Source organism: Sinocyclocheilus grahami, unplaced genomic scaffold, assembly GCF_001515645.1.
Source record: "Sinocyclocheilus grahami isolate Dianchi unplaced genomic scaffold, SAMN03320097.WGS_v1.1 scaffold457.1, whole genome shotgun sequence".
Classification (NCBI taxonomy): domain Eukaryota; kingdom Metazoa; phylum Chordata; class Actinopteri; order Cypriniformes; family Cyprinidae; genus Sinocyclocheilus; species Sinocyclocheilus grahami.
Genome location: NW_015505636.1, coordinates 1,549,892 through 1,576,793, shown reverse-complemented (window position 1 = coordinate 1,576,793; position 26,902 = coordinate 1,549,892). Strand labels below are relative to the sequence as shown.

The window sequence follows — 26,902 nt, the reverse complement described above, 5'->3', positions numbered from 1 at the left end:
TATTTGTAAATGTTGTATAGGTGTAATGATAGTGTTATAAACACTCTTTAAAGATGTGCAAGCTGATCTTTGGAAATCTATAACAATATAACAAAGTGTTAATAAACCACTAATTGGGTTGTTTTTATCATGGATTTTGACCATGCGTGTTTTCAATTTGAATCATCTGTGCAAAACTGAGGCGTTTTTAAATATACGAAAACTGGCACTCAGCGTTTCATCAGACTAACATAATAATTAATGAAAGGACTGCTAATATTACTATAAACCACATTAGTGGATAAAACAGCAATATTTCCATTGTGCTGTCCATTGGCTGGCTTTTAAATCAAACAAACCTCTCCAAGATTCTGATGACAACATCTGCTGAAACATCTGGCTCATTAAGTCTCCTGTGAAATCTGAATGGCAGTTCATTGCAGCAATAACATTTCCAAAACAAAAGCATTTAATTTGGCTATGCCATTTCAAGGCATGGATATCTTTTGTACTTTAATGACAGCAAACTACCGGTCCAGGATGATTGAATTATATTTCAGAATGTTCAAAGACCTAACAGTCAATTACTGCCTTCATTAAACAGCTTTTTTTACCACAAAAAAATGTAAGTTAATGTAAAATGAGTAATAATTAAAAAATAGTAGTTTCAAGTACTGCTGTTTACTGGACATGTTTATTGAGTGCATGTAAGGTACATTGCTCAGCAAGCATCATTGAGTCTTTTAAATAAACTACAGTGAGAAATTATGCAATTGCACATAGACTAAATAGTGACAAACGTGGAAAAACAGCATCACCACATCACAATAGCAAAACAAATACACAAAGAAAAACCATATTGTCAAAATATCTGTGTAGGTCTAAACCAAACTGCTTCTAAAATAACATTGTTTTTGCATTCATGCTTTGCATTTTTAATTGCCTCTGGTTGTTTGTTTTTGCGCACTAAAAGTATGTCCATTACAAAGTTTATATTAGAAATAAATTAACTTCTTACACAGCAGTCAAAAAAGTGTACTGTTTTAGTCATTTGGAACCAACTTATTCTCCCTTGAGGTACAAAATGCAACCTTGGAGCTATGAATTCACTTGCTCTGTTGAAAGCATCTCCCTCTGATTTACTGATTTGGTTTTTCTTTTTGTGTGTCATGTTGCAATAGGTGCAAAAATATTTTTTTCTTTGTTTTTTTTTAATATTTCATATAATACACGTTTTACTACTTCACCTGATCTTTGATTGCCGTAAGCTTTTGTGTAAACAAAGATGTAGGCACAATTTTAAATAATATATAGCTGTAATATTTACAACAAGCAAACACGGACGTTAAGTACATGGTAACACTTTACAATAATCTGTCAACATTAGTTAATGCATTGGTATCATGAGCTAACAATGAACAATATTTTTTACAGCATTTATTAATATAGTTTGATCTATCTAACATGTTGCAATGTAATGACACCTGTATGTCAATATATTTATAATTAAATTAGCATTAATCTAGATTAATAAATACATTATGTTTATTATTAGTTTATGATAGGTAATGCATCCCTAATGCGAATTGTGAAACACTTTTAACAAATTGACCCTTATTATAACGTGTTACCAAGTATATTTGAGCTCTCTGTACAAAAACAAAATGGGCATTTTGACTCAGATTCAACAAACCAAAGCAACATACAGACTTTGGGCAGTACTTTCCTGTTTATCTTTAGTCCAACAATATTAAGCACCATTTCACCATTGTGCATTAAGATAAATAATCTGTTCCTTTGGAGTTTGAAATTGAAGTTTCCAAGTTGGTCAGTTTCACTCTGCAATGCTCATTTTGTGCACATTGTGTGTATCCTGTATCTATACGGACATTCCATATGGATGGGTACTGACTTGTCAGTATGGAAAGTATAAATATCTAACTCATTAGAAGTCAAAGCCAAGCATCCTCTGCACTGTTGTTCGGAGAAACAGCTCTCAGGTCAGTCTGAGGTCAACGTAAAACCTCCAGTCTTGTTGGCCTCAAGGAAATAGGATGGAGGAGACAGAATCCTCACTGATCAGAGAGAATCCATTTAACACCCGGGGAATGGAATACAGCGTTCTGAAAAATAAAAGGGTACTCAGAAGTCCTTCCTGTAGTTTTCTGGAAGGCTTTCCATGGCTGCATTGCCACTTAGTACCCTACAATGAAGATCATCAAATCATCAAAGACAAATCAAATAGAATAGCTTCATGTCAAATGCGGCCCATGAGATCAAATAGAGCAAGACTCTTTTATAAATATGAGAGAAACAGATTTCGTACTAGGAAATACGCTTCCTTTCTGATGTCATCTTTTGCAGCAGTTATGTTCGGAAGGATTCTGATAGCTACTCTTGCAGTTATTTGAAGGAAATGACTATCATCAAACTCAAAGTCACTTGGGAAAGGGAATGATGAAAGTTGTCACATTTTTCTCTTGGTTATCGCCCTGCTTTGAAATTTAGTCCTTGGTGACAAAGTTTGACGGATGATCAAAAAATATATATATTATTCCCAGTTCACAGTCATAATAGCCCAGAGTTTGAGAAAACTGATGAACTGGGAATTGGTTTTTCCCTCTTAAAAGTCATCCAAGATCGAAACGAATCAACAGGTGAGATGGAGATGACTCCAACCCCACATTGGCCTCTTCACGTGGGAATACTCCTCATGCAGTGACTTGCTTTTCTTCTCTTGCCCGCTGTACTCCTCCTTTGGTCTCCCTCTTCTGTTTGGAGGAGAGAGATACCAGCCATCTTGGCTTGCTTTGCTCTTGTCTTGCCCCAGACAGTCATCTAACCCTGTAACGGCAGCAAAACAACCAGTTAAACTATGTGGAGCTGATTTGGCAGATAAACATACTCTTCGTCTGTCAGTTCGTGCTAACCCAGACCGCTCTCCCATATGGTCAGGTTTTGAACAGAAGGGAGAGAGAACAGTATGTGACTGAGCAAACTCTTCCCTCTGTGTGGAACTGATTAAGCAGTGCACGGAGGCCAAGACTCCTGCTTTATCTAGCTTTCATTTTCCTATATTACCTATTACGGTAGTGGCTCGATTATTAGAATGCACTGCCTACGGGTTGGGATCCATAAAAATGGGTGATTTATAGATTCTGGCCTCCAGTACAATTAAATAAGGTATAATTTGCTTAACTTTATACTTGTTTCTTGCTTTTAGAGACCTGGCACTATAATGGTGTTTCCCAATATGCAAACTGTTTTTGAATAATGGCATTGCACACAGTATGATTTACTTGTCAAGAGCGAAAATCTACTGTTTTTATCCAATTATTCCTTCCAACGTATTTATTTTGCTCTCCAGAGGCATTTAGATAACATTTGTAGTTGTAGTTTGTAGGTTTTCTCTCAAAAATATCTAACCTTATAATGAAAGAAATTTAAATAAAATCTCCAAGTAGTTCTAAAAATAAGTACTAAAAAAAGGTAATATTCCAGTTCTTTGGTGTTCATATTGTCCCCTCACAATTCATAACCTACCACATTCAGTCCAGTCCCACGGCTTTGTTTGCATATGAATCTGAGAATAGTGTGGAATCAAACTCCTACGTGTCACAACCACAGGCTTGTCCCATTGCCCAGGAAGGTGCTGACACACACAGCAGCTGGTGCATTTTGTGTCTTGTCATGATGAGTTAAAATCTGCCACAACTCTTAAAGCTGTCTGAAGATGAGATATAGGCCTGTGCTTTAAATAACACAGTAATAATAGAATGATCTACTCGGCTGCTTCAAAGGTTTGCTGACCTGGTGAAATGGTTCTGTGTATTTGTGAGTGTCACTCATATACTTAACTGTGTTCAGTCATGAAGGTCATTTGAGTAATATAATATAAAACATTCAACAACTTTATTACATTTTTGCCATGAACCTACACAGGAATATTGATTTTAGCACTGTAGCAAAGCAAGCAATTATGTAAACATCAGATTATTTGCACATTGATACACATTATGCAACCTTTAGTCCCGGTCTTCGAATTTGATTTTGCAGAGTGAAGTTCCAAAACTGCTACTGTAAGTGATACTGTTTGTATCACACTGTGTTTACAGGTTCCAGACAGACAGACAGACAGTCAGTGACTCTTTTTGTAAGTTGCATTGATACACCTGTAGGTGGCGACAAGTTTCTTTTTTGAGTGAATCTAATCCAACTGATTTGTTCAAAAGCACTGATTCAACTGGGAATGAAACACGTGATGTCATAGTGAGATACTAAATCATTCAATATAACAATATGTTCAAAATACTGATTCATTCATTAACAAAACAGTGAATGGCTTTATGAGTGCGTTTTTAAGTCGTTCAGCCAATCAATTCATTCAAAAACATTGATTAATTTAGAAACAAAATGTGTGAATAGCTTTATTAATGAGTCAATGAATCTTTCACTCAAACTGTTCATTTAAAACACAGATTAATTCAGGAAAGAAACAGGTGACTAGCTTAATGCGTGAGTGATTGAATCATTTAGTCAACCAATTTGTTCAAACAGTCTGGCTGTGTCCTCACAGAGTAGGTAGGCATACTTATTTTGAAGTAGTTACTTTTTAGCGACCGTTAAAATGTCCTTTCTATATATAGCATGAATGTGTGTAGGATGAATGTAATCCGGATGCACTACATTCGTCATTGTCATGTGACCTACAAGCGTCAGTTGTGTCACTTCACTGCCATTCACAGATCCTCTCCCTTGCCTCCTGGGATAGTAAAGTGTCCATCAGATGCACACTTCATTATCTTGCCAGAAATGCCTGTTTTATGAATACTCTGAATTGGGGCGTACTACTCTGTTCACATAATGTTTAACTCTTGTGTTCAACTGTGGATACAGCAACTAATTAATTGAGAAAGGAACACCACTGTTGTGGGTGTTGCTCATAATCACAACATCTGATTTTCCATCGGCTTAGTTTGGAAGTGTTTTCATTCACGGAACCAATCTAGAAAAAATAAGTGGAAATATTGTGGCTAAAATGTAATTCCCTCATTATTAACTTATTAAATTATAAAAACAAAGAAAACGACAACACAGCAGATGGTTGCAAACACATTAATCACAACAAGTAAGTGAAGTAAATGATTATATCCCTAAATCAGAGAGGTATGTGGCTATATGTGCAGCTGTCAGTGGCCATTCAGGCTATTACTCTGGGCAACGAGAGAATCACCAAGGCCCTCATCCGAGGAATTATCACAGTGGGATTTCAGCAAGGTGACATCTGTCGGACAGACCAGCTGTGCGCAGCCCTACCGTTCACAGATTAGCGCACAGATTGTTTACACTGCAATCGATCTCCAACTGTTTGAATTCCATTAGCTGTGCAACGGGCTTCCCAAAAATCTCTGAGGTCCCACCAACTAAAATCACGGCTGGTCCAAAATTCTGAATGTTTTGCTCTTAACACCTATGATAAATCGCACATCTGACACTAACCATTCTGTGCATATTTCTGGTCAAATTCATTCAGCAGACATGTTCTCCATTAGTTCTTGTTTAGATTTTCCAAAATAGACTTCTCTCCTGATGTGCGCAATGAGAGATTGTTCTTCAGAAAAGGCAAGAACAGGAAGACAACATCATTAAATGTCAGCAGTCTTTAGAAATGAGCCCAAAATAAATGAAGCTTGTGCTCATTATAGAGCAGAATGACTTTGCATCAGGGCCAGAAGATCAGGGGCTGAGCAGCCAGGCAGAGCAGCCTACAATCTCCTTACTGTGATTACTTGAAAATAGAGAAGAAATGTCATCATTGGGTGAAAGAAAGAGCGGGAAATCCAATAAATTAGATTTAGTCAGGCACCAAGCATAATCTGGCCTGTTAGCACCCACACTAGCATTGTATGAGTGATGCCCTGAATTCTGAGTAAGTTCTGCTTGGACAAAATGGAACTTCTTGAAGGCAGTTGTAATTTTGTATGGTCCTTTCACACTACTCGAAGTCAATCCAATCACTAGTGAAAATACAATGCAGAAAGCTTGTGGAACATGTGGAAAAAGCTTTTGACAATCTCTACTTCCAGGAGCACAGCTGACACTCCACTCTGTGTCTGTTCTTGGGCTTTGGTTAATGCAGTGATTATTTTTTAGGAGCCGTTGTAATTGACATGAATTCTGCTGAGCTCACTCCTAGCTTTCGCTGGTTTCCCTTCTCAAAGAATTCAAGACCTGTTTAAGGGAAAATTTCCAACTCTATACTGCTTATACAACACAGTACCCTTTGTTTTCTTACTTAGTATGCCTAATTATATATAAGACATGTTTTACCCAACTTACTATATATTTTCTTTCTGGCCCGGTGGCCTTATTTCAGGGATCTATGGAGATGAGAGATCCCTGTTATGATTTAGATCATAGATCCCACTCTTTAGGGGTTTGAACAGCCTTTGAACTTCTTTCATTATAAAAAAAGTTGTAAAGAAATGAAAAGTACTTTTAAAATCAGTTTAAAATCATCTAATTCCACATAGGAATTGAATCATATCAGTAGCCTAATAAAAGTTGTTTTGATTTTACATGCAAAGGGTTTAAAAACAGACAACCTTTTGTTACCATTGTTTGAATGATCTATTTTTCAAATGACCCAGAATGCTCTGTGCCTTTATTTCTTATCTGTCCTCCCTGTTCCTCTCTGTGCTTTGTACATATTTGTACATATTTATAGGTCACAAGCAGCTGTATTATTTTTTCAACACCAGCCCGATATAAACCTGTTTACTGCTACATTGATTAATTCCCCGACAACAATGAAAAGCACTGGCTGATTATAAAAAAAATGTAAGAAAATTTGTTTTTAGGGAAAGTTTTTTCTGGATATTTTTTCCAAATGGTGGTGTTAGTCACCTAGGTTTTCGCTCTTCTTTCCTGAAGGATAAGCCTGTTTGATTTATCTCTCATTTAACTGTTTAGAATTTAAGGGAATTAGAATAGGAATCTGTGAAAAATAACAGGGGAAATGCATAAAAACAGGTATTGTTTTTGTAGTCTGATTGATGGTCTAATGCATTGCACTAGTAAATCTTTTGTGTTGTTTCTGATTAGATCAAGCTGTTGGAATATAGTGTTTGGCTGGCAGTGGAAAACCATAATGCAGTACATTGTGATGGGGTCTGTGGAATGACCTGAAATGCTTCGTAAATCAGTGAGATGCAGACAGTAAGAGACAGGCTAGAAACTGAGGGCAGGGCAAACAGCCAGTGACCACATAAGCGACAATCGAATGTCAATAGGTGCCATGATTCTCTCTCTCTCTCTCTCGTTCTCCTTATCAGCTTTGTTCCATCTATCGTGTGCCGGGCAAAGTAATCCTGGCCAGTACACCCCTGCAGCATGCCAGCTGAATCGTATTGCCAAAGCTTCCTCATCAGAGTGCTTTCATTTGCAGGTTAGCAGGGAGGGATTGTGTATAATGCGAAAACATATTAAGAAGGATTTCTAAATCAAGTCCTTGTGTTATGTGCGAGAGGATTTATAAATAAAGTTACTGCCGTTATTATGAGTATTATGATATGTGTTACACATCCTCCTGATATAGAGATGGCATGTGGGTGATGTGTTCACTTACGTATGTCATGAAACCTGGTTTCCAGCATCACCTCCGTCCCATTCTCATTTCAGTTAATCCCAGCGGATTTCAACCCCTGTGCTTATCAGTGTACCACAGGACACTTCTCCACTACATCTTCCTGTGTCTTTGGGTTTCAGAGCTGAACAGCACTGTGTGATTATGTGTGTTGAGACCCCTGTGGGATTACCTTGCTAAGTGATACTGTGTTTCAGTCACATTTTGTTTTCCAGTTACCATACAAGCATGACATATCACAAGAGGGCTTTTGCCCTGACAGCTTGAGATATGTATAAATGGAGGTCTGAGTCAGCTCAAAGTGGATGGGGCAGCTCCAGAAGGCCCATACCTAACTAATACTTTAAGTGAGCACTAGATGAAGGCAAAAACATGACCGTTTAAATGTTTGGAGTCAATAAGGTGTTTTTATGTTCAGTAAAAACAGTAACATAGTGAAATATTATTACAATTTAAAATAAGTATTTCTGTTTGAATATATTATATAGCAAAAGTTTAAAATACCAATTTTCGGTTTGAATATATTATAATTTATATGGTAAAAGTTAGATTTTCAGCATTTTAGATCACGTGATCCTTTAGAAATCATTCTAATATATTGATTTTCGTGTTCAATAAACATTTCGTATCGTTATCAATGTTAAAAACAGCTGCATTGCTTTCTTTGATGAATATAAAGTTTATTTAAATTTGAAAGTTTATTTAAATTAGCAATCTTATGCAACTTTATAAATCTTTCTTGTCACTATTAATCAATTTAATGGGTGCTTGCTGAATATAAGTATTAATTTAGAAACAATATTGGCTAAAACTGATAAATAAAAAACACAACTGAGAATTATTTTGGAGAGATTTGTAAGTACTAATAATCTCAATATGTTTAGTGACAGTTGCTATAGGATTTACAGAACGTTTTAAGGTAACATTTTACACCTGGTTTAACATTTTATTTAAATCAGCATTTTCTTTTGTTTAATTTGAAATGTGACATCCACTTGTCACTTATTTCACCTTTATGTTAAAAAATAAAAGAACAATATGAATTACCAGATGGTGAGGGATGCAACACTACTTTCCAGAATGTTCAATTATTTTTTAAAACAAGAGCAAGGCAAGGCAAGTTTATTTATATAGCACATTTCGTACACAATGGTAATTCAATGTGCTTTGCATAAAAGAAAGTAAAATAATCATAAAAAATAATCACAAAATAAAACAAGGAATTTAAAAACTTTGAAAATGATTTAAAATTGATAAAAATGAATTTAAGACAGTTAAAAATAGAAAATAATTATACATAAAATACAGTGCAATCATTTTGGATTGCATAAAATACAGTGCAATCAGTTCAGACATCGCACAGTACTCATTCACTAAATGCACAGCTAAACAGATGAGTTTTGAGTCTGGATTTAAACGTGGCTAATGTTTTAGCACATCTGATCTCTTCTGGAAGCTGGTTCCAGCCGTGAGCGGCAAAATAGCTAAAAGCGGATTCCCCTTGTTTTGTGTGAACCCTTGGTATTTCTAACTGACTCGATCCTAATGATCTGAGTGGTCTGATGGGTTTAAATTCAGTGAGCATATCTGCAATGCATTTAGGTCCTATGCCATTGAGTGATTTATAAACGAGTAAAAGTACTTTAAAATCAATCCTAAATATAACTGGTAGCCAGTGTAAGGACCTAAGTACTGGTGGGATATGCTCAGATTTTCTGGTTCTAGTCAGAATCCTGGCAGCAGCGTTCTGGATGAGCTGCAGCTGTCTAATGGTCCTCTTGGGAAGGCTGGTGAGGAGACTATTACAATAGTCTACCCTGTTGGTAATAAAGGCATGAACAAGTTTCTCCAAGTCTTGACCCGGAAACAAAACATCTAATTCTTGCAATGTTTTTGAGATGATAGTATGCTGATTTAGTTACTGCTTTGACATGACTACTGAAACTAAGGTCTGTCTCCAGAATCACACCAAGATTCTTGACTTGATTTTTAGTTGTTTGAAAAGGGGAATGCTTTTCAAGGACACTCTAGATGGTTTTTTTTCTTCATGGAAAAACATCCACAAAAGGTCATGAATGGGTAATGTAAAGCTCTGGATTGGGCGTCTCAGCAGAAGTCCTGATGATGGCTGGTTCAGGGTTTCATATGAGCAGCAGCCAAAGCAGCGGGTGAACGGGAAGACGTGTGTACACCAGTGCCACAGTGTTCTCTGTTTAAGTAAACCCTGCAGTGAAGTCTGTCGCTGAGATCAGAGGAAGTTTTTTCCCCAGTTACCATTCCCTTAGTTATTATGGTGGCGACGCATGAAAACACTAGCTCTTTGTTGTTTAGGGGGGGGAATGCATTTCATGAAACTTGAAAAGATTTTGGTTGAGAAGTGTTTGTGTTTTACAGACTTCCCTATATGTCCTGTACCGATGATGTGTGGAAGGTGAGGAAGTTCTTCTCTATATTTCAAATGGATGGTCCATGTGGTACATCATGCATCAAACAAGTGAACCTGGGGCACTAATGCCTGTTCCTTGTTTCTTCCCCTTTGTGACTCATTCACTCAATTAGCTCCATCTGTAGCGCTGTACAGTTCACACGTTCACATATATACTACCAGCCTGGTCTCATGTTTATAGGTATAAATACGTAACATTTACAAGCACAAAACGTACACTTTTTTACGTTTTTAGTCATGCTAAAACGTACAATTTAGACGTATTTCAACGTTTAAAACGTACAAATCGCTACGTATTTTTAGCTAAAAAACGTAAAAATATTTACGTATTACATACTCAGAAAGATACTAGCATGCACTTATACACAAAAATGCTGTATACACAATAAACACTCCATTGTGTGCTGAATTGAACCACCAGGATATTGCACACTTTTCAATAACATGCAGCATTTTAAAAACCAGCCCACTCTAAAAGTACTTTATATTTTGCAGAGGTAACTAGAATCGGCAGCTGACATTTATCTGCTGTGGTTTTAGTATGATGGACATTATCTTTTACAGACTTTAATGTATTAAAGATGTGTATGAACAAATACTAATCACATACCATCCAGAGAGTCGGATGTAGCTGAATGGTTAAGTATCATTGAGAGGTTGAGATGGCACTGGGGACACTTTGAGTTCTCAATCACAACGGGACCCTTGAGCAAGGGTCTTCACCTCACATAGCTCCATGGCAATTAGTCTGCTGTAGGTTGCTGCAGCTGAAAGGCAGGTCACAAGTAACTGAGCACACGGCATATTTGTCAATGACAATTTACTCTGAGTCCATGTCTGAGGAAAAGTACCAGCTGAAAGGAATACGCTATAACTCATGCTTCATCCAAAATATTGAGCCCACATGTGTTTTGTGTGCCTTTTCTGTTTTTATCTGTTTATTATTACTCTGAACACAGCCTAAACATCCTGTATACCTTTGAAAGGTTGTTGTTGAGAACTGAATTTCAAATAAAATAAAATAAAATAATAAAATAAAATACCGTAATTCTTTGGAATCCATTTGCACTACTATTTGTTTATGACTGTCAGAACAACTACATTTCCAACCTCATTTAAACAGAACCTCAGGACAGACTGCGTCTAGACTCACTAAGCCCGTTTTTGGCTTAGCTGAGCAAGCAATTGAGCCAAATGTATGTGACCTTCTCTGGTAATTGCTATTTATGTGATTTGTGCATATTATTTTGGTGAGGAAGAAGGAAGAAAAAAAAATCTGGTATAAATCTCATAATATATGGTGGGGTCCAAAAGTCTTAAACAAATCTGTAAAATTAATAAGAAATATTTGTGATTCTACACTGTTTTTTTGTGTGGTTTTTTTAGCCAGTAATCAATAATGTCAATAAATGTCCTTACTTTCACTTTTGATCAATGTTACAAAAGATTTCTATTTGAAATAAATGCAGTTCTTTTAAACTCTCAGTTCATAAAATAATCCTGAAAGAAAAAACTGCTTCATGGTTTCCACACAAATATTAAGCAGCACAACTGTTTTCAACACTGATAATAATAATAAGAAATGTTTTTTGATCACCAAATCTGCATATTAGAGTGATTTTCGAAGGATCATGTGACACTGAAGACTGGTGTAATGACTACTGCTTTTTCATCACAGAAATAAATTATGTTTTAAAAATATATAAAAATAGAAAACAGTTATTTTAAATGTTAATGATATTTTTTTTATATTTTGATTCTTACATCATTATTAGGCTACAAAAACCCTTGTAATAATACCCCAGCATGAACCTTTCTGGCTCATACTTCACTAAAACTGCGTAACACTCTGGAGTATAGTACTTTTTAGTTAAATCACATAATTGTCAGCTGCAGTTTCTTTCACGTTCCCATCACAGTTTATTCCACAATCTTATGTAATTGTATAAACTATTATTTTCCTTAAAGGAGTCATAGCTAAGTATAAAGTGTGATAGCGTGCTGGCATTGAGTATAAATTTCATGAATCTCATCAAAATTCAAGGTTTCAGCTGCTGAGCTCTCAGGGTCCCGTATTTGTATTATTTCTGGTTCTGATTCTGCCCAACAGCAGTAAAACTAGAAACACTGCGGCACACTTGCATTACTTACGTGCCACCCTTCAATAAGCAGGATGATGCCACATACGGAACTATGCAAAACAAAGACAGGGTTCAGTAACACAAGTGGAAAATAATATATGACTGTATTTCAGAAAAAATACCCTTGGAGAAAACTCAGAACACATGAGGAGACCGAATCGTATAATTAAATACTGTTTGTCTTTTGTCCAGGATCTACGACTGAATCACAAGTGGAAAGAATTAAATCTCCAAGCAGCTTTACAGATGTCTTTCTAACTAATCTCAGGTTGTTTACTCCAGTGTCGCACACATGTAGCCATGAAGAACAACATGTAATCACTGTTCACTTTTAGGAGAAACATTAATAATGTCATTAGGTTGTCATGTTCTAGGTGTCCTTTTAAACTAATGCTTACCATAAATAGCCATTGCTCTGAAATATTTTTTACGTTAGTGACTTTTCCATGGCATAATGTTTCAGAAGTGCAGAGATATGATGGGTGCTAATTGGAACACATAATCTTAAGGGCCACAGATGATTTATTCAGTGGTCAGGGCTTTTAATGCTTATAGGAGATAAGGGATAGAAGGGTGCCTCCATCATGAGTGCTTTCTGGCAAACAGCTTGGCACATTTATGTGTTTGCTAACTGACCCATATCAAATAAAATCTTAATTAGTTCAAGAGGAAAAATAAACTTTCATCTGTGTCATTAAAATATTTCCAGCCCAGGTTTATACTCACAAACATAATGGTTATTCACACCACAGGTGCTCTTAATAATTACCAAGGATGCAGGAAATAACAGGCAGTATCTCAGCATCTCAGAAAGAGCACATCTGTCATTAACATCGCAGAACCAGTGAAGAAAAAGACTAATTGAAGAGCAGCCAGTCCAACAGCCATTTATAAGTGAAGTTGGATAAGATAAACCATCTGTGGACCTTCATGTTCTTGTATTCTTTTAAATGCGTTTCATTTTTTACAGCTGGAACATCTGATGTATCATTTCAGTCTGTGAATGGTGTTTCTTTTGTACAAGCCATTACCTTCTTCATAACTGAACTACACGTTAAAAATTTGTAAAACAAAAGAACAACAAAACCCGGGCATTAACAGTGCACCTTTTTGTTAAAATGTTAAAATTCATAGTACACCTTTATCTTTATGTTTCAAATAATTGTTTACAATCAAGACTGCATTTGAAACAAAAGATCTAGAAGCTCTAACAGTCCTCCACTTGGGCACTCTATATCGTCTGCCTGAGGGGAGCAGTTCAAATTCTGAATACAAAATATGAGATGTATCTCAAAATATGAGATAGTCAAGGACTTCCTAAGGACATTTTTCTCACACAAAGCTGACACCCCCAACTGTACAGAGCCTGTAATCTTTGACCCCAAATGAACAATGCTCTGCATTTGGGATCTATTTTTAACATTTAGTTCATAAAACCAACAAATCATAGCAAAAGTCAAAACAGTTTCAATAAAAGATCTATAAAACATTATCAAAATAGATTTATCCACATCAAAGGACTTAAGCTTCCTTAAGCTTATATTTCCTTAAATATAACCATTTTTGTGCTTTTGATACAACAAGATTTGTGTTTTCCACCCAACTTAGCTTATCATCAGTGCATGCCTGGCTGAAGTGTGTATCAAGGACATATAGCAATTACAAGGGCAGCAGCCATGAGCACTCTTCTGAAACATAAGATGACGAATGGGACACCATATAGTGCCTTGGATTCCAAGGACAAACACACATGCCCATCTTAAGACTGCAAGTACATGTCAAGTGTGCCATTTGGGACAGGGCCACTGTCATGCTGTTATTTTTTCCAAGCAAATCATTGAAATGCATTTGTACATATTAGAATGTAAACTAAGACTAAAAGCATAAGACGTAGTGATGTTATTTAATGCCACTTAGTTTGTTTCACTCAGTAGAGGAATTAGCTGCCTGACGTCTTCAGTAGGAATCCAGGGAAGATCCAATTAGGAAAATTCAGGCACCATTTCAACCCTCAACTCCTGTAAACAGATTTTAATAAGCTTTGCATCTGTCAGGCACCCACTGATACTCACACATGGGGCCTCATTTATAAAATGTTGCGTAAAAACAATCCTAAATTTGTTCTAAGATCATTTCTCAAAAGTGCGTAAGTGCGATTCAGAGAAAACGAACGTGCGCACAAAAACACGTGCGTACGCCTCTCTTCCAGATGTGACATTTATAAATCGCAAATGATCTTGAAATTGTGCGTAGCTGACTGGTGTCAGATCTCCCCCTTGTAAACGAATTAATATCATTACCATATAAAAGATCACACGCCAATATCCGAATTTCTGTGCTTGAGAATGACAAGCACAAAGAAAAAAAAACTTTACTGAGTCTGAAATTGAGGTCCTACTGGCGGAGGTAGAGGTTATTTTTATTTAACAATGTGTAATTATTCTGTGGACTAACAATGTGTGTATGGTTATATTTTTTCGATTGACTATTATGAAAATTATTACTTCTAGAAACAACAGAAATAATAATAATAATAATGATAATGAAAAAACAATTAGGTTTCCAAAAGTAAGAATAGGAATCTTATAAAAAGTGAGCCATCCTACTTTTAAAATCACTTGCTATGACAACTAATAAAAAGTTTAGTATCACGAAATTCTTGCAATACTTTAAAAAACATAATTGAAAGAAAAATTGGACGTTTCATATCATAATAAAATAAAATATTACACGATTACGGTCCGAAAAAACCTGCATGTGATTTGACATTTCTTTATATTTACACAGTTTACTAATGCTCCTCATTAATGTACTGACACAAAAATATATAGTCATTATATATATATAATGACGAAAACAAAGTTTAAGGCTGATGTCTATTAATATAGGCTATTAAAACCGTTATTGCACGACATAGGCCTATTCTTATAGGCTGCACAGACAAAACAGTCGGAGATGCGTTTATGCATTTTTTTTCTATTTTACGCATTAGTAGTAAATCAAGAGTTTGTACGCTTGCTCAGAGCCTGACGTGGTGGTAAGTACTTTTCCACGTCAAAGACCGTTTTTATAAATATGAACGTTGCCGTGGATTTTAGCGTATGCACACTCTAAGATAAAATCTGCACATTTTATAAATGAGGCCCATGGTGTTTTTTGTTTTGTTTTTTGTTTTCAGCCAGTGGCAGATAATATAGTGTTTTTGCTTGCCTTTGTATTTACATGTTTTCAGTTTAGGGTTAATCTTCAATCATCATCTTCATGGGATTTAGGATGTCTGCCAAGTTTCTTGAGCAATCTAACACACTGCACGTCATAATATTACACATTCCTGCTTCTTGGACAGCTTACATGCTGTCTAGTGCATGACAACTCTGAGGGCACTTTGTTTTAGGCTTTTACCCAAATCATTGGGAAAGACATGTCCCAAGTTTTCTAAACAGCTTAGTCAACCAGCTAAATCCAGATGTTTTCTAGACGTCCCCCATTGCATATCAATCATTTCTGAATAACATGCACATCCATTTCTAAATAAATCATTATGGAAATAATGATCATATTAAAAATAGTTTGTGATTTAAAAAAAATATTTTTTTTTGGAGGAACTGAATGTCAAATGCCCTGTTTCTCAACAGCATCCAGTCACAATTAAGACCAGGCAGTGAAAATATTTTTTTTCACATGGAACATGGGCAAATGCACATGGAAAGGCAATCCCACACATCTGATTAAAAAAAAGATCATTTAAAAAGAGCAATATCACATTTATTTATGTATTCACATGCATTTGAGTTTCAGCATAAGTAATTTAACACATTTTATCATTTCATATTTTTCCATTAGAGGGTTCCCTCACCTCCAAAATCAAAGTTTAACTCATACAAGCATGTAATTGAATAAATGAGGCTTAAGCAAATTAAGTAATAGACCTCGTAACTGAGACAACTGTTCGGAATATTCCATTAATAGCGTTCACTGAATCCTCAGGAAAGCACATTTAGTACAGATGTGATCGTTATAGCAAGTGTTATGTGGCTTTGTGATGTATTTTGTTAAGGGGTAAGTGATTATTGGGATGCCTCAGGAGTCTGACCACAGAGGAGACAGTCAGCTGTGAATTAAAGAGCATAACCTGTTAAGAAATAGTAATAAGTCACTATTTCCTCTTGAAATGACTATTATATGTGCATTTATTTGTGCTGTAAGTGACTTTTTAGAACGCCACACATAAAATGTTCCTACTTCCTTACAGGTACCACAGAAATTGGTGTCCTGAGGTATCAATGTGTCTCGCTGACAGCCTAACCAGAAACAAAGCGATGAAGGTATAAGTGATAAAAGGTATGTAAATCTGTATGCTTTGTCAGTTGCTTGTTCATGTTTTTGGATGTTTCGGAGAAAGGGCATGTGGTTGAAGAGATGGGGGTGGCTAAGTCTGACAGAATTCGGGAAACGGAAAATCGCCTGCAGCACCTTTAAGGTCAAATCTATTTTCACATTCCATTTCTGGGAAACAGAAGTGTCACAAAGTTTGCAAAAGTTCTCAAGTGCAATATTGTAACTTTAAACAAAGAAAGAAAAAAAATCAGGAGAAATAATGAAATGCTTTTATATAAGTTTTGCTGTGGTGATGTCTCTATTAACTTTATTTCTTCTGCGGAACAAGGAAAGCAAGAACCAATCAAATGTGTACCTTGAATGCATGTCATTTTACCAAATACATAAATATAAAAATATTTTGAAGAATGTTAGTAACCAAATCATCTTGGTTACCACTAACTTAGAAATGCAAAAAAAAATAAAAAAAAATAAAAATCTCAAAATATATGTTCCACAGAAGAAAGAAAGTCATATAAGTTTGAAGAAAGAAAGAAAAAAAATCAGGAGAAATAATGAAATGCTTTTATATAAGTTTTGCTGTGGTGATGTCTCTATTAACTTTATTTCTTCTGCGGAACAAGGAAAGCAAGAACCAATCAAATGTGTACCTTGAATGCATGCCATTTTACCAAATACATAAATATAAAAATATTTTGAAGAATGTTAGTAACCAAATCATCTTGGTTACCACTAACTTAGAAATGCAAAAAAAAATAAAAATAAAAATAAAATCTCAAAATATATGTTCCACAGAAGAAAGAAAGTCATATAAGTTTGAAACGACACAACATGTGGGTGAAGAATTTCATTTTTAAATTAGCTTTTTAACCCAACAGTTGGTTTAGTCCCAATATTATTTTAAATTTATGTCAGGTAAATTGTGCTCAGTTTTGAGGAACTGGTTGATGTTTTAGAAACCTTAATCATTTTCTTTTTTGTATCTTTTTGTTTGATGAATGGAAAAAAGTTGTACACAATGTAATCGCTCACCCTGGAGTCCCACTTAACATTCATCATCTTAAAACACCAGGAAAAAAACAAGCACAAGAAAGTACCATTCAAACATCAATCATTCAACGGTTGTGTTTTACATTGCCAAAGCCTTGACAAAGCACTAAAACTAAAGCTTTCATGTAAACTACTCAGTGTAAGATTACAAACCTCCAGTGGATTTCAGAATTAAGAGAATAATACAAATTCATAGTTTATTTTCATCTAAAATGGGGGACAAATTTATAGATGAAAAGATAAGATGTCTCAGATTTTTCAGTTGCATAACAGCAATGTTTTCCAGCATTTGCAAAAGGAAGGACTAAAGGGTTATGGGAAGAAGCGGGTCATTTTGGCACAGCATGCAGGTTTCCTGTACAGTTTGACAGGATAAAGACTGAAGGGATCTGAGCCGCACTGATTACTTTCATAAAAGTCATGTGTGCATTAAAACTAACTAGGTGCTGCGTGAGTGATGGCAGTGTCAACTATCTGTAATGGCTTGACCTTGTAGAAGCACATTCACCTCACCTCGTAAGACAGATACTGTGGTAGCCTGCCGGGTGACGTGGGGTGATGGAACTCTGCTGTTCTGTGACCCTCTAATATCAGAGAAAGCCACATTCACCAGTGTCCTCTTCCAGGGGAAACTCTGACACATTTACAGTACTTGGATCAATGGTGCAACAGAAGAAATCCACTGCCCTGTAAATCGTGATCGATATCTCAGTGTCCTATCCAGAGGCCCAGATCATAATTAATGCAAAACAGTGGATTTTTCATAGTCAGGGCCTAAAATTACCACTCGCCAAGCAGCAAATCCAAATAAATTCAGCATTGGCAAGTATATGTACTGTAACAGCCATTCACATAGAACTTGAAACACACGAGAAACAGGGAGAGGAATGCGGGGAAACACAATCTGAAACACATTTTTTAAAAGTTGAGCTTATTTCAAATTGAGCGTTTTGAATGCAGTGTCATGTGCAAGATGCCAGCGGTCAAGCGTGTCCATCTAGCGCATCTAATTCCAAAATTATGGAAAAGTAGCACATTGAAATGGAATAATGCATTCTGTAGGAACAGTCTCTAACTCGTCAGTTGGCCGGTAACTTTTTAAATGAATTCTAACAATGAGAGAACAAAGAGAATGAAATATGGTTTAGCTTGATTATCAAATCGCCAAGCATGTGTTGTAATACACATATACGTAATCTGATCCACTGCGTGTTTCACTGTGATCTATGATCACTAGCTGTGATATAAATGAGCGGCTCGGTTTATAATGTTGTCAACCAAAGAGAAGCATTTTTAAACAACATTTTCCAACTTTGGGTCAAATAGGGACTAACCCAGCTGTTGTGTTAAATTTTTTCATTACATTTTTAACCCAAAAGTTGGGTTAGTCCATATTTGACCCAAAGTTGGGTTGAAACAACCCAGCATTTTTTAGTGAAATGTCCCTGCAATAGAAGCTGTAAGCAAAGAAAGCAAAGGAAAAAAAAAACTACCAATATTAGCTTTGTACTTTTACTGTTGTTATATAAAATATTAATAATAATAATAATAATAATAATAATTGCATGTACATTTTACATTTATTCATTTAGCAGACACTTTTATCCAATGACTAGTATTTATAATAATAATAATTATTATTATATGGAATTCTTCTGCCTGTTTTTTTAATGTAATGCACACATAGTTTCATGGCTAGTAAAAATATTTATGGCTGGTCACTTTTCTCAGGTGACTGGCCATTGGCAGCTGTGGCAAAATATTAGTTTTAGGCCCTGCATACAGTGTACGCGAGATAAGATGCCTGACTTACTGAAAAGGTATTTACAAGCATGCACACAAGAGCAACGGGATTTCATAAATTCTGCCAGCTGTCCTGGGTCTGTCAGTAAGCTGCTGCCATTAACAGGTCTTCAGTGAACCTGTTTCTTGATTCATTTCTATTACCACCATCTATATACTCCCACACCATATTGACTCGGAATACAAAATGATGAAACATCGTCACATATAGCAAACAAATGCAAAGCTATCCGATTCCTGTCATACTATGCATAGTGCAATGTTTGCACTTGCAGTTTTTAATTAGATAATGTAGGCTGCTCAGCAGTGTGTGTATAATGCATAATGTATTTGTAGCTGAGGCAAAATTCGACTATGCACTGTCAAAACTTTATAAGACGTCTTTAGTAGTCATGACAGATTTTGATGCACAACCTGCTGATTTTCATTTTCTTTAACCTGTTTCCTGCTGTTGTTTCTTCCCATTACAGGGCAAGGCATAAGAATCTCACTCAAGTTTACCAGGCGAAATGGAAGTTAAACATTCACACCTTTTTGCAACCACTGCATTTGTATTTCACTCACCCAGATCTCAACTCTACATTTGTTATCACTAGCCCTGCAAGAAAAGCTCAGCATATTTACTGAAAATCCAAATGCACATTATGCACATCCTCCTCCCATCTCTTACGTTTTTTGTAACTATTTTGGCGAATGTGAGCTACCAATAGCCCTCTCAGCCAGAATGCAACAAATTACGCAGATTTTCTCTCACAATTAGGGTATAGAAGTGTTCTGTGTTATCAATGTGAATTATAAATCTATTGATCCATGATTGCTGCTTTTGTAAGGCAGACCCAACTTTGATTACTGGACCAAGCCAGGGTTATTTTTATAGAGTTTGATGGAAATGTGTGCCAAATTCTTACTTTTGGATTACAAAGATCATAACAGTTTATCATCGTGCAATTGTTCTTCCAGGAGTATCTCATGCTAGGATCAAGATGGTCTGGAAGAGGTCCTGGAATATATGAGATTATTGATTTAGATCTTTATTGGATCAGAACCAGATGAAACAGTCCACCGTCTAAACAAATAAGGCCTCTAACTCAGTGACAGATTGGTGTCCAGATTGAAACCAGTGCCATTATCAAGGGGAGTCCTTTTTATTTAACTTGAATCCAACTATAATAACGTTGTTAAGGTGAATTTAGTTTGTGAGTTAGGCTTTGTCAGGGGCACTTTGTGGTGTCTTTGCGCTTCCTTTTGATTTGAATGCCAAATGTGACTTTTGTTCAGTTATTTCCATAAGTGAAAGATAATATGGATGCAAATTCAGGTAAATGCATGCTACCGTCCCTGGCTATTCATGTAGCTAAATTTAGTATGCAAAAAAATAGATCAGTAACAGTTAGCAAATGTACAGTGGGGAAAAAAAGTATTTAGTCAGCCACCAATTGTGCAAGTTCTCCCACTTAAAAAGATCCTTTACATTTTTTATTGTTTAACACAATGCAATGGAAGCATTGTGTATTCATTCAAAAATAATTAAATTAAAACTGTTTTTTTTATGTTGCCTTTTTATCCATACATTGTAAACTATTATTTTCCAAAGTTGTAAATAAAACAAAGATTATTGGAAGATGTTTTCCAAGAAAATACTAGTTAAGTTAATGTTTAATTCAATTAGTTACTTGTAGCTTCTTTGTAATTCATTGTTCAATTTCCCAACAATTTCCGAGTGAAAATTGTTTCTACATAATTTTTTTTTCACTGTATGCATGCTTTTTTAAATAATTTCTTAAACATCTATCAAATCAATTATATTTCACATGCATAAATAATTTTAACATAAATTGTAATATTTGCTACATCCACCTAATTATAGAAATCACACCCTCAATGGTGGTGAATCAATATTTAAAGCTCAGGGGAAGAGTAATCATTACGTGTAATGTTGATTTAGTGTCTGCACCAAATAGAGACATTGCAGGACTGTGTACAGAGGCTGTTGTAGAGGATAGGTTATTTTTAGAGCTGTAGGGACATGCAGGTCTTCCTTCTGCCAATGTCCATCACTTCCTAAACATGGGTCATGTGGCCCGCCAAAGACAGATTATCAAAATCAACCCAAGAGGAAAGACCTCAGAAGAATTGTTTCATTGCTCTGCTGACTGGTTTCCTCTCTCAGTAGTGCTCAGAACTCAGACAGTGGAAGCATAATGTGACACTGAGAAGAAAAAAAAGGGAAACTCAATAAACTGTATAAACTTGGGAATTTGGAAGTGATGATTTTGTAATAACGGCAGTGATTGAATAGACTGATATATTCTTGTTCAGCTTTCAATTCAGTTTCTTTGACAAAACAAAAAACTTTTCCCCCCAAACTATCATTCCAGTAATTTCAGTATTTATGTTTTTATAAAGTTTTGTATTTTGGGAAACTCAATAAACTGTATAAACTTGGGAATTTGGAAGTGATGATTTTGTAATAACGGCAGTGATTGAATAGACTGATATATTCTTGTTCAGCTTTCAATTCAGTGAACTGGTTTCTTTGACAAAACAAAAAACTTTTCCCCCCAAACTATCATTCCAGTAATTTCAGTATTTATGTTTTTATAAAGTTTTGTATTTTCAGTGCTTTGAAAAATAATTAAATTATTGTTATGACAGTATCAGGCTGCAGTATATGTGCAGTGGCATTTTAATGCTCTCAGAAAATGTTCTTCACTGTGGTTATTTAGTCTATGTATTTATGTTTATGTTTAACAGAAACTATGTCGTTTAGTCTGGGTTAAGGTTAAGGTTTTCTGGTGCTCAGATGTCTGTCTAAATAATTATAGAGTGCACTTTGAAATGAAATTAATCATAAACATGCCGTGATCTTTTATTAATTTTTTTCCCCATCAATTTGGAAACTCTTCAGTATAAATGGTTATATATTTTGCACTTATGATACAAAAAGACTCTTGATAACTTGATCTAGAAGGTTAAAATTCCATTACCAGTTGTATTTTTAGTGGAGTTTTTTTTTAAACCCTAATGACAAGAATTTACTCAGCTGACACTAAATGCGAAGCTGAATGAGTCACACACTCTAGGAAATCTTAATGAATATATGAGAAATGAGCTTTGGTATGCTCTTTTTACACTCTCCTTTCTAAGTTTTTAATCTTGTCATTTGGTGGGAAATTAAAATCAATTTTAGGATTAGATCGAAGTTCTAATCCGGGCGGAGTTTTGTTTTGTTTTTTCCTGAGTGATTCCAGACAGAATTATTGCAGAAAGATACCGTGAATAATTCATTGTTGATAATGTTAGCACATTTTCTTCCTAACTCGACCATGCTTATAGCCTATTCCAGCCTTGTTAGAGCTTTATTATTTTAGTCCACTGTCATTCATACAATGCAGACATTTAGGTAGCAGTTCTGCTGATTGGAGAATAATTTGGTGCTGAGATCCAATCAGAGGAACCTAATTATCATCTGGCCTATGTTACCCAGACCAGCATTTGCACTATGACAAATTATCTATGAACCTTGAGACACAAATGACGTCATAGTTATGTTTCAAAATGAATTTTCTCTCAATCAAAATGTCTGATCTACTTAAATCTGTTGTCATTTGCAAACATAACATTCTGGAATAAATGGAAGATTGTCACACAATTAAATATAAGTATTAAAATTTCACCTTTAAAATGCTACTCAAACAAAGCATAACATTTTGAATGTCTCTCCAGTTCACCTGTCTATTTATATTGTATGTATAGTCATAATTTTAACAATAAAGCTGTGCATAAGCAACCAAAAAAGATTCATCAAGCATTTCAAGTTCTCATATCTCAGCTGTAGCACTTTACAGTGACAAGAGGCGATCCTGAAAATCAGACCCAAGTCCACAAATCTAAAACAGTCTGGTCTTGGCTGATTCAAAACAGACCTGCTGGACTGAGCGAAGATGAAGGTAAACTGGAGAAAATTTGGTTTTATTCAGACACGTCGAATCATACTGTCTGGAAAACAGCATGCAGTTATGATAGAAGGCCAAAAAACAAGGTCAACGACCTACCTCAAAGGCTGCTGTTGTTGGTGCGAGAAGTATGCGCGAGGACAAAGCTCTCCGTGCACTGCTGGCTGCTGGAGGACAAGGAACGTCGGGGCGAACGCTGAAAGCGGTTCCGCCGGTTGAGGTAGCTGCCAGCCGTCCATGTCCTCTGCCTCTTGCGGAGGTACTCCTTGTAGTTCTTGGTGAGCAGGGTGTAGAGGAACGGATTGATACAACTGTTGCTGTAGGTCAGACAGGTGGTCAGATAGTTAATGTTCCGCTTGGCCTTGGTGGAGAGATCCAGCTCAGGCTGAAACTGACCTAGAAGCTGCCAGATCCAGAAAGGCAGGAAGCAGGCCCAGAACAGGAGCACGATAGTGAAGATCAGATATAGCACCTTCTGGTTTGGGAGCTTCTTGGTCTGCTTGAATGTCACCGTTTGGGAAATCCAGTAGGTTCGTGCCAGGCATATGTACAGATACCCGATTATCACCCCTGGAGCCACGATGCTGGTGCCAAAGAGAAAGGAGATGTAAATTTTATATGAGAGAGGGCTCAAGGTGGGTTGACACATTGGCTTGGAGCTTGCCGTCATCAGCTGGACGCTGATGATCATGGGTAAGGTGAGAATCAATGAGGCCGTCCACACCAAGAGGGCGATTGCTTTTCGGTAGCTCTTAGAGCGTTTGACTGTATCCAGAGGCTTGAGGACGGCAAAGTAACGTTCTGTGCTCATGACAGTCAGGGTAAAAATGCTGGCATGCATTGTAAGGAAGTCCATGCTGATGAGGATCCGACATCCAGCGTCTCCAAAGTACCAGCCCTTCAGGAAATGTGTGCATACCACAAATGGAATCGTGAGTAAGTAAAGCAGATCAGCTAGTGCCAGGTTGATGATGTAGATGTACATAGAGGCAGCCGAGCGCATGGAGTGGCACATGACCACGAGAGTGTAGATATTTCCAGACACACCCACCAGACACATTAGGGACAGGATGGTGCCAATGGTGAAAGTGGCAGCCATGTCTTCAGTAGAAGCTTCTACTGGAAGCTCAGTGACATTGGAAACCTTCTCCACCATCGCCACTATGGGCTCCATTGACACAGTGGTCATCTCTGCAGAAGAATTAATGGTCAAAAGTGGTTAAAAAGTTGTTGAACAGTAAGTTGTTTCGCATATAGATTTATTTTGCAATTATGAATTAAATAAAAGATTTTAAAATCAAATTTGAATCTATGATACATCATTTTGAATTCTTCTTAACAAGTAACGACTATACTATGAAAATATAAATGTAATAATTAAAATATATATATATATATTTATTTCAAACTAAGGTCAAATATTTTATTATGCCTCTAATTCCAATCATATGCTTGTTATGTAATTAAAAATATATTATATTTATTAAATAAAAAATAATTGGTCACAAATTATTTTAAGGTCCAACTCACGCTATTAACAAACCATTAACTACGACTTTTGCCTTATTAAACTCCTAATTTTCTGCTTATTAATAGTTAGTAAGGTAGTTGTTCATTTTAGGTATTGGGTAGGATTAGGGATGTAGAATATGATCATACATAATGTGTGATTTATAAGTACTAATAAACAGCCAATATGTTAATAATAGGCATGCTAATAAACAATTAGTTAACAGTGAGAATTGTTCCCTGTACCAAAGTGTTACCAAATAATTAAATGAATATAAAATGGTATTTTAACCAATAGTATAAGGTCAGACATGTTTTTTGTGCCTCAAATTCAAAGTCATATATAAAATAATATTTGTTTTTTAAATAAAACAATGTTTTAACCTGTGGTACATATAAGATCAACATTTTTTAGAGTGCCTTAAATTCTGGCTAAAAAAATCAGCACTCCTATTAACAAAAAAATATATACTTTGAGAGGTGGATTAACTTTCCCACTAATTGATGTAATCACTTTAAAGTCAGCTGATTTTAATTTACTATTCCTATCAAATGACTAATGTGTAAGCATCAACAAAATATTTAATATTTAAAACTAGACCCCACACCCTCAAATTAATGAAATATGCTTATTTATCATAACAGTTAAGGCATTTAGATAAGTGACCTCAAAAGTCAAATACAAGAAGAAACAATATTGCTTTACCTTGATTGGATTCCTCAGATGGCGTAGCTCCAAGCAAACAGACGTTTAGCATTTATAATGAGTCCAACTCATGGTTTCTCCTAAGAGTTTACTCCTGGATTCCTACCACGTTGTCAGCGAGAAATCCTTATATTGCAAAATGAAACAATTCCAGTAGACAAAAAATAAATGACTTAAGCTGTGCTATGTGTGTTAGGACACACAGATCACGTCAATATAAAAAGCGCAAATAAGTCATAGGCAGGTGCTTCAGCCATGTAAGAAAAACTTCAGTTATTTTTCAGCGGAACACTTGCTATATTGCAAACCTGAGCGGCAGATAATAAAAATCCTACAGGTTCAGAACAATGAAAAAAAGTGGTACTAGCAGAAAAAGGGCACAATCCTCTTAGATGGATATGCTCAAGGAGGCGATCACTTTCAGCTACAGCTGGGTTTCGAAACCATCTCCTCCACTGACAGAGTGCGTGCTTGCGAGGGGTAGAAAGAGAGAGAGCTACTCACACACTAGCATAGAGTGGGAGGGGAGATGAGGGCGAGAGGAAAGGAGAGGGAGAGAAGAGAGAGATTGGTTGGGGGGAATGCATTGTGTGATGAGGCATTCTGGAAATTGTGTGTGTGTGTGTGTGTGTGTGTGTGCTTGTGTTATTTGTGAATGACTAATGAGCTACTACCTGAGCTCATTCATTCATCTAGCGGACAGAAGATTGCCACACATGGGATAGGTATTACACATTTGTGTTTCCAAATAAAGAGAAATAATACTAAAACACAGAACACAATGTACCATAACAAGCTGCTCTTGCAAAACAGAATCTGCAGGCGTATCAAGCAAACAGGTTTAGGTAAATGTCTTTTTGACGGAGGCAATTTAGCTTTCGCATCTGTCAAGTTCCTGTTAACGATGCAATCACAATTTTCTCCACTTTGGTGTTCCAAGGTAAACATTTTGCAGTGTTGATTTCACATAATAAGCACAGGCCGAGTCTTGATGGGCAGGAATAATCAGGACTGGCCGAAGTGTGTGTACTGCCCTGTGACAAGTCCTTTACTGATGGCATGTTTTTTAACTCAAAGGTCATTCCTTGAAATAATGCCCTGGAAGACTATTCTCATCAGGTACTTAATACATACCTGGGAGTTTTCGACACTTTTATGAAAGAAAGCCAGCCTTGTTCAGTTTTTCACAAAGATATGTTACCCTTATTGAGAGGTATTCACATTCAGAGCTTGTTTATGACTCTAGTGCTGATGAAAGTGGCAAGACGGCATGGATTTAGAATGACCTTTATACAGCATACTCCCACATTTTTACTGGATCTGCTGTGC

General features: G+C 36.1%; 1 protein-coding gene across 4 annotated transcripts; it reads right to left on the bottom strand.

Annotated features, from left to right (window-relative positions):
* Positions 1 to 1,566: 1,566 nt before the first annotated feature.
* On the bottom strand, positions 1,567 to 26,114 carry LOC107552777 (urotensin-2 receptor). Of its 4 annotated transcripts, none has more exons than XM_016234767.1 (3): positions 25,574 to 26,113; positions 23,458 to 24,549; positions 1,567 to 2,823 (listed from the first exon to the last, which is right to left on the bottom strand). In XM_016234767.1, exons 1-2 carry the CDS (start codon positions 25,623 to 25,625, stop codon positions 23,459 to 23,461), a joined length of 1,143 nt encoding a protein of 380 aa, XP_016090253.1. In that variant the 5' UTR covers positions 25,626 to 26,113; the 3' UTR covers positions 1,567 to 2,823; position 23,458. The 4 variants fall into 4 exon arrangements, with proteins under 4 accessions (XP_016090253.1, XP_016090254.1, XP_016090256.1 ...); XM_016234768.1 differs by lacking the exon at positions 1,567 to 2,823 and adding an exon at positions 10,808 to 10,837 and having other exon boundaries at positions 25,574 to 26,114; XM_016234770.1 differs by lacking the exon at positions 1,567 to 2,823 and adding an exon at positions 16,630 to 16,640 and having other exon boundaries at positions 25,574 to 26,114.
* Between the last annotated feature and the right edge of the window lie 788 nt (positions 26,115 to 26,902).

Coding starts and splice junctions, on each gene's coding strand:
- LOC107552777 (XM_016234768.1), bottom strand. CDS start 25,625: ATGCTAAACGTCTGTTTGCTTGGAGCTACGCCATCTGAGGAATCCAAT. Junction 24,550..25,573: donor ATCTGAGGAATCCAATCAAG/GTAAAGCAATAT, acceptor ATTCTTCTGCAG/AGATGACCACTGTGTCAATG.